Source organism: Mandrillus leucophaeus, unplaced genomic scaffold, assembly GCF_000951045.1.
Source record: "Mandrillus leucophaeus isolate KB7577 unplaced genomic scaffold, Mleu.le_1.0 Scaffold59, whole genome shotgun sequence".
NCBI classification, from domain to species: Eukaryota; Metazoa; Chordata; class Mammalia; order Primates; family Cercopithecidae; genus Mandrillus; species Mandrillus leucophaeus.
Genome location: NW_012106363.1, coordinates 5088443 through 5097065, shown reverse-complemented (window position 1 = coordinate 5097065; position 8623 = coordinate 5088443). Strand labels below are relative to the sequence as shown.

The following is an 8623-nucleotide window of genomic DNA, read 5'->3' as shown; positions in this document are numbered from 1 at the left end:
GGAGGTTGTGGTGAGCCAAGATCATGCCATTGCACTCCAGCCTGGGCAACAGAGCAAGACCCCGTCTAAAATATAAAAAATGAAAAATTCTCACAGTGCAGTAGCCCCCTGAGGTGGGTAGTAGTATCTCTTGGGCGTAAGTAAGTAAAATGAATATCTTTGAGAGATGGTGATCTCTCAAGGCCTCACAGTGAATAAGCCGTGAAGCAGGTTTGGCTCCCAAACCTCTGCTTTTTCTCTTCTACTCTGCTGAATTCCTTTGAGCAACAGATAGTAAATTAGAGAACGAAGAGTTGACTGTAAAGTTTCGTCCTTCACATCTCACCTCAAACGCTCTCCCCAGTGTTCTTTCAGTGTAGTCTTAATTGGACTATTCAACTCCTCATCACCCCAGACGCTGGTAGTATCTGGCACCAGGTAGGTACTCAGTAAATCTTTTTATTTTTTATGTATTTTTTTAAATTTATTTTAAGACAGTCTCGTTCTCTTCACCCAGGCTGGAGTACAGAGGTGCAATCTGGGCTCACTGCAGCCTCTACCTCCTGGGTTCCAGTGATTCTCATGCCTCAGCCACTGAGTAGCTGGGATTACAGGCATGCACCACTGCGCCCGGCCAGTAAATGTTTTTAATACATACAAATACATTACATCTTCTCTATAGTGAAAGTCACCACTGATGATGGAGCCTAAAGCAGGAAGCAGTCTGCTTTCCTTCCCTCAGTGTATAATCCTGTGCTTCATACTCTCCTTGACTTGGGCATTTAAATGTTTCCAAGACAAACTGGAACAAGGACTACTCAAATGGAGGAACCAAGGACAGACATTGCAGGTGGCCAGAAGTTGTTTCCCTGTTCCAAGGCAGCAATAATTCTTAGGTCTTCCCAATGATATTTCGGTCACAGTGCATTAAGAAGCTCCAGGATGTGAATGAGGACTCCATAAAATTCCTGCTTCCTGTACCACCACAGGCTGCAGTGGCTCTGAGATGCTTACAGCAGTGGGGTGTGTATTAATGAGACTCTAAAACATGCCCTAGGATGTTCTGATGAGTTTTTGGTATAGCCTTTTCCACCCTGCTTTGATTCCTTAATATATAAAAATGGGATTTATTTTTAGTTCTCTTCTTACTGAGCTCAGGCAGGGTCAAAATATGGCAATAAATGTAATTTTGCTTCTCATTTGCTGAGTGTTGTCCCCTTGAAGACACAATAGCTGGCTTTCTATTCTCTGGTGTGCTTTTATTTTCTAGATAAGATTTGAGCAATCTTTTACCCCCTTCACATTTGTGAGAATATTTTCCACTTAGCCAGCTTTCTGCTCTGAGGCATGTTTTGCTGCATCCTTATGTCTTATGATTTATTGTATTCAATACCTAGAAGAGGCCTTTATGACTACCAGATTGTTGTTAATATCTTTATTGCCAAAAAGCCATCATTAAGCATGCATGAAGAAAAACAGTAAAGAAAAAAAATTGTATAGACCTGGAATCTCTTATCTGGTGCCTCATAATCTAAGAACCCTGTTCTCCCTCTGCCCCCAAAACAGACATTATAAAGAAGAATGGAGGTTTTTTTAATGCAGTAGGTTGATATATGACAGGGCTTAGTTGGACATAATAGAGGACACACCAATAGAGAGGGCAGGTCAGAAGTGATTTCTGATTTAGAAGCCCAAAGAACACCATTGTAAGAGGATCAGGGTTACTATTCCCAGAACTTTCCCCTTAAATCAGTCTCAGCTCTATCTCTGACTTGTAGATAGAATTTTTGGAGTTTTTCTCCTGGGTGGTGAGGAGCTAGTTTTCAAATCTTTCCAAGACTTGTATTTTGAGCTGTGTATGTGCACCCCAATTTTTGGTTATATCAGACGTTTTCCCATATGTAGTTGTCATAAGTGAAAAATAAAATAAAAAATTAAAAAAGATTTGAGCCCTGGTGTGAGAATCTTGTCATAATGAACTCATTCTATTATATTTTATTTTTTCTTTTTTTGGAAACGGAGTCTCACTCTGTCACCCGGGCTGGAGTGCAGTGGTGCAATCTCGGCTCACTGCAACCTCCACCTCCTGGGTTCAAGCAATTCTCCTGCCTCAACCTCCTGAGTAGCTGGGATTACAGGCGCACACCACCACACCTGCCTTATTTTTTGTATTTTAGTGGAGACGGGGTTTCACCATGTTGCCCAGGCTAGTCTTGAACTATTGAGCTCAGGCAATCCACCCGCCTTGGCCTCCCAAAGTGCCGCCACACCTGGCCTATATTTTCAATATATACAAATAAAAAGTGATTTTAAGAAGATGTAGCCCAATTAGGATTTTCCCCACGCCCCTTTCAGGTACTAAATAAGAACTTCTTGTCATTGCAGGTGGGATGGAAGACAGTCCGTGAGTATTACACCTTCATGTGGGTTACTTTGCCCATTGACCTAAACAACAAATCAGCTAAACAGCAGGAAGTCCAATTCAAAGGTGAGAAAAATACTGGATCAAAGGTGTTGAAGACAGTAGCCAAGACTAATTAATTCCCTTCAGCTTGAGCTTTCTGGGGCAGATGAAAAGACTTCCAGAATTTTACTTTTCTGAATAGATCTTATTTTGGATTAAAACTTATGTTGTGTTTTCAGCTTACTACCTGCCCAAGGATGATGAGTATTACCAGTTCTGCTATGTGGATCAGGATGGCGTGGTCCGGGGAGCAAGTATTCCTTTCCAGTTCCGTCCAGAAAATGAGGAAGACATCCTGGTTGTTACCACTCAGGTTTATAAAACTTCTCACCTCAATCCCTTACTGCCGTTATGAGTAGCAATGTAGGATAGGGTGGAATTTGAGTTAATAAGGCTTTATTGAATATCTAACGGTATTGTTGGAAAAAATGCATATAGTACTCATGCGGACTCACTAAGGAATGACTTAGGAATGTTAACAAGAATCATAACAATAAGTGATTTCTTCCTTTTCTAAAACTTCTTTAACTCAGCTGGCATTCAGTTATTCTTTTAACTTTTCCAGTTGTTTAATTTTTGTCATCTACACATCTTATCACCATGGTAAATGTAAAAGCTCCTTTGAGGAGAGAAGCACCAAATATTTTTATCTCTTTCAGTTCTGGCCTACAGCCTATCTGTCATACATGAGTATTAGATTCATTTTCTTACTTCATCATTTAACAGGACACCTACTCTTCATCCAGCACTACGGTAGGCACTGGGAACACAATGAAGAATCAGTTGAAACACTGTCCTTGGCCTCAAGGAGCTAAGTCCATTGGGAGAGACAAGCAATATGGTCTGCAAGAAGAAGCTACATTCTTGTGTCAATTTTCCTTTTAACTTTTAATGGCTTTTTTTTTTTGGTATTGCTGCAGTTATAAAGACATACCTCTGTTATACCCTTACCTAGGTATTAAGGAGCAGCCCCCATTTGGGGTACATAGATGTCACTGCAGTGAATGGCAATCAGCCAGTCCCTCACCATCCTAACCTATGGGAATTTTCTGCTAGAGGGACTTGGAATATAGTTTATGGAATATTCTTTTGTAGGGAGAGGTAGAAGAGATTGAGCAGCACAACAAGGAGCTTTGCAAAGAAAACCAGGAGCTGAAGGATAGCTGTGTCAGCCTCCAGAAGCAGAATTCAGACATGCAGGCTGAGCTCCAAAAGAAGCAGGTATGGCTGCTGGTTATAGGTGACCTTGGACCATGGAGATCAGAATTGGATGGTGCCTCTTATCCAGCACCATATTCTGTTTTGCCTGTGATCTCACCCTCTTATACCAGTATCTTTGAACAGGCATTAGTTTTGTTTGTTTGTCTGAAATGGAGTCTCACTCTGTCACCGAAGCTGGAGTGCAAGGGTGCGATCTTGGCTCACTGCAACCCCCGCCTCCCAGGTTCAAGAGATTCTCCTGCCTCAGCCTCCCGAGTAGCTGGGATTACAGGTAATCGCCACCACACCCAGCCAATTTTTATATGTTTGTAGAGACAGAGTTTTACCATGTTGGCCAGGCTGGTCTCAAACTCCTGGCCTCAGGTGATCCACCCACCTCGGTTTCCCAAAGTGCTGGGATTATAGGCATGAGCCACCTTCCCAGCTGAATATCTCCTTTTAATTGTTTATATGTTGAAATGGTATTTTAGCTACATTGGGTTAAATATACTATCATTTGGCTAGGTGCAGTGGCTCACACCTGTAATTCCAGCACTTTGGGAGGCTGAGTCAGGTGGATCACAAGGTCAGGAGTTTGAGACCAGCCTGGCCAAGATGGTGAAACCCTGTCTCTACTAAAAATACAAAAATTAGCCAAGCATGCTGGTAGGTGCCTGTAATCCAAGCTACTCAGGAGGCTGAGGCAGGAGAACTGCTCAAACCTGGGAGGCAGAAGTTGCAGTGAGCCAAGATCACACCCCTGCACTCTGGCCTGGGCGACAGAGCAAGACTCTGTCTCAAGAAAAAATTAGCCAGGCATGGTGGCATGCGCCTGTAATCCCAGCTACTCAGGAGGCTGAGGCAAGATAATTGCTTGAACCTGGGAGGCAGAGGTTGCAGTGAGCCAAGATCACACTACTGCACTCCAGCCTGGGCAACAGAGCAAGACTTTATCTCAAAACAATAAAATAAATAAAATAAAATAAAGTAAGATAAAATAAAATAAATTTTTAAATAAATATTTATATACACACACACTATTATTAAAATTAATCTGTTTCTTTTTACCTTTTTAAAAATGTGCCTACTAAGATTTTAAAATTATATGTGGCTCTCACTTATTGAACAGCACTGTTCTAGGAAAAGGGCAGTTTTGTCTATTTTGTCCACTGTTGTGTCTGCAGTGCAAGAACAGTGTCTAGTATGGAATAGGCTCTGAGTAAATATTTATTTAATGAACAAATTATAAGCTCCAGTGGAATGAGAAATTAAGGTGATGCATTTTTAATATAGAAAGAGCATTTTGTGGCCGGGTGCAGTAGCTCATGTCTGAAATCCCAGCGCTTTGGGAGGCTGAGGCAGGAGAATCGCTTGAACCCAGGCGACAGAGGTTGCAGTGAGCCAAGATCACGCCACTGTACTCCAGCCTGGGTGATAGAGTGAGACGCTGTCTTAAAAAAAAAAAAAAGAACATCTTCCTTTTATTTGAGTATTTCATTTACTGCTGTGTCATGCTATGCCTGACATATAGTAAGTGCTCAATAAATATTTGTTGCCTGCCTAAGATACTCATTCAAAAGTCATAGAAATAGTCTGTCCCTCTGATGGTGTTTCAATCTATAGGAGGAGCTAGAAACCCTACAGAGCATCAATAAGAAGTTGGAACTGAAAGTGAAAGAACAGAAGGACTATTGGGAGACAGAGTTGCTTCAGTGAGTGTGTCCCATAATTCTGGGAGGGGAAGAGCTGCTGTACCATCGATACCCTTAAATACAGTCAGATTAGATTTCTGGAATTTGCGAGAAAACACTGTTATGACATTGAAGGTGTGACTCTCTGCCCTTTGAATCATGAATTAGAAAATTGGTATCAGAATAGTCAGGAAAAATGATCTGATTTCAAATATTAACTTTAGGGATTGAATACTTGCAGTTTTTTGGAGTCAGGAAGCCAAAACAGGACTGCAGTGGAGACTAGTAGATTTTTAAATAACTCTGCAGGCTTAGGGCCAAGCCAGCCTTAAATCATTTAAGGCCAGGGGTAGCTGACCTGCAGTGAGTGAATTTTTCACATAGTTATCTCCACCTCCACAGACTGAAAGAACAAAACCAGAAGATGTCCTCAGAAAATGAGAAGATGGGAATCAGAGTGGATCAGCTTCAGGTAGGTAATGCCATACCTTTGTCAAAGGATATTTTCTTAGCCTTACCATGGCTCCAATTTGGTGGCCTAGAAAGATGTATTTCATTGCAGTGAGTGCCTAATGGCATACTTTTCAAAGTATCACACTAAAGTTTCAGGTTATGTATTTTCCATTCTAGAACCAGGTAAACCTCCACCCTACTCATGCCCCCCTACTTTAAAAAAAAAAAAAAATCATGATTCACAGCCAGGTGCAGTGGCTCACATCTGTAATCCCAGCACTTTGGGAGGCCAAGGCAGGTGGATCACCTGAGGTCAGGAGTTTGAGATCAGCCTGGCCAATATGGCAAAACCCCGTCTCTACTAAAAATAAAAAATTAGCTAAGCGTGCTAATTTACAGGTGCACCTGTAATCCCAGCTACTCAGGAGGCTGAGGCAGAAGAATCACTTGAACCCCGGAGGCAGAGGTTGAAGTGAACAGAGGTCGCACCACTGCACTCCAGCCTGGGCGACAGAGCAAGACTCTGTCTCAAAAAAAAAAAAAAAAAAAAAAAATCGTAATTCACAAGGAACTTAGTGATTTGTTCGTGTATTACTAAGTTAATTTACCATGAGCTCTTAATGTAGATGACAATCATCTATATCAATAATCAAACTTTAATCTTTTCAAGCAAAATCGTACTCGAAAGTCTGGAATATAGAGCAGATAGCAGAACTGCTCTCATTTTTAGGAAGCTATGCCTTAAAGAGGTGCTTTAAAGAGTGGTTTGTCTAATTGTACTCAGTTGAGCCTTAGATTCTTAGGCTATAAGGTTGAGCTGAAAAGTAAAGGAGTTCTACAGGATATTTGGCAGTTGGGAGTTGCTAGGGAAACACATCTCTTTGTTATTGTACATTAAAAAGCATTGTTCCTGTTTTGTTTTCCTTCTTTTGTATCTTGGTTATGTTCACTGTTTTTATTTTAGGCCCAGTTGTCAACTCAAGAGAAAGAAATGGAGAAGCTTGTTCAGGGAGATCAAGATAAGACAGAGCAGTTAGAGCACCTGAAAAAGGAAAATGGCCACCTCTTTCTCAGTTTAACTGAACAGGTAGAGTCATGGGAGAAAACAATACTTTTAGGCGTTTGCAAGAAAATATACATTGTTCTTTGTATAAAGAACATTTTAATGTTCTTTAATATGCCTGGATATCACTGGCTCTAGGAAAGGGCTCAGAGGAAACAGTCTGAAACGAGATAGCTCATGGCTTTCTTTAGAAACTGACAAGAGAAGACTTGCCTCTCCCTCTGCATCCTGCTTGCTCATTAGCTTAGCAGGCCCTTCCATGGTGTATGTGTGCATGTGTGTGTTTTCCCAGCAATGGTACTGAAATTTGTTTTTGTGCAGAGGAAGGACCAGAAGAAGCTCGAGCAGACAGTGGAGGAAATGAAGCAGAATGAAACTACGACAATGAAGAAACAACAGGAATTAATGGCACGTCTGTCTTTGGATGGTTATGTGGGAGGGAGCCTATAGGGATATAGAAGAAAGGGATATGGGCCTATTTTCAGGTGATGGACAGGATAAGTAAGAAAGTGTTCACCTCTAGATGTTTTGCTTTCTAGCCAAAAGGACAGAGATTTACAAAATATTTAGAAGTAGGCATTTCTAATGTGTAATAAGTGATAAAGGAATACTGCAAGTTAAACTTCATGACAAGATGTAGTTAACTAGATCCTTGGACTAGGGCTCACACAGAATAACCCCTACCCTCTTCTTACAGAGTTACAATGGGGGCAGACAAGTGAATGGTTATAAAGGGCTCTATAACAGGAAAATATACCACCCAAAGCAAATCTTGTTATAATTAATATATTAGCATTATCATCATTATCAATTACATAGGAATGAAAGCCTAATTGACTAATAATTTCCTATAATATATGGTTGAAGAAGAGGCCCCCTGGTGTTGACAGGTGCCTGGAAGCCCCATTTACTTAGTTGATCCAAGGACATGAGAAATCCTGATGTCCGAGGGATATCCAGTCATTGGGATTGTAATTCACATCATATATGCACCATCCAGTCAATCACTGAGTACGTACTATATCTAAGATACTGTATGCTTTAGCGTGATATAGGAAAGACTAGAACAAAGTTTGCAAATCAGCAGATCATAGGTCAAGGTCAGACACAGATATGTTTTATAAAGTAGTTATCAACATTTAAAAATAGGAATATTTCCCATAAAAATTTGTATTTCCAGCTTCCTTTGAGAAATGAGAGGACCTAGCAATGCTGAGCCCACATTCCTGTGCAGCAGCAATAGCTAGAGCTAAGTAGCTGCTGTCCCCTGTAGGTGGGTCATGAGCTCTCCATCTAGCTGCAGTCTGCACTGTTTCGTTGCATTCAACTCCTTCATACGATTACATTTCTTGCCTGCTCTCTATAGGCACATTCCAGTTTGTGACCTCTGATGTAGCAAAGAAATTACTGTTTTAAATAATCTATAGTCCCGGCCGGGTGCAGTGGCTCACGCCTGTAATGCCAGCACTTTGGGAGGCTGAGGCAGGCGGATCATGAGGTCAGGAGTTCGAGACCAGCCTGACCAACATGGCGAAACCCCATCTCTACTAAAAATACAAAAATTAGCTAGGCATGGTGATGGGTGTCTGTAATCCCAACTACTCAGGAGGCTGAGGCAGGAGAATCGCTTGAACCCGGGAGGCAGAAGTTGCAGTGAGCTGAGATCGCGCCATTGCACTCCAGCCTGGGCGACATAGTGAGACTCTGTCTCAAGAAAAAAAAAAAACTATAGTCATTCAACGATTTGAGCCACCTTGTGATGGGTATGGATTT

The 8623-nt window shown here is 41.4% G+C and overlaps 1 protein-coding gene across 4 annotated transcripts in view; it reads left to right on the top strand.

Annotated features, from left to right (window-relative positions):
* The window catches only part of CALCOCO2 (calcium binding and coiled-coil domain 2), a 34270-nt gene that overhangs the window by 14814 nt on the left and 10833 nt on the right, over positions 1 to 8623 (top strand). For 2 of the 4 annotated variants that reach the window (XM_011999325.1, XM_011999328.1), the window contains 7 exons: positions 2365 to 2467; positions 2623 to 2756; positions 3539 to 3664; positions 5267 to 5355; positions 5737 to 5806; positions 6752 to 6874; positions 7172 to 7258. In XM_011999325.1, the coding sequence (XP_011854715.1) occupies positions 2365 to 2467; positions 2623 to 2756; positions 3539 to 3664; positions 5267 to 5355; positions 5737 to 5806; positions 6752 to 6874; positions 7172 to 7258 (732 nt within the window). Of the gene's footprint in view, positions 1 to 354; positions 418 to 2364; positions 2468 to 2622; positions 2757 to 3538; positions 3665 to 5266; positions 5356 to 5736; positions 5807 to 6751; positions 6875 to 7171; positions 7259 to 8623 lie in introns of all 4 variants that reach the window. The other 2 variants (XM_011999324.1, XM_011999327.1) reach the window with 2 other exon arrangements.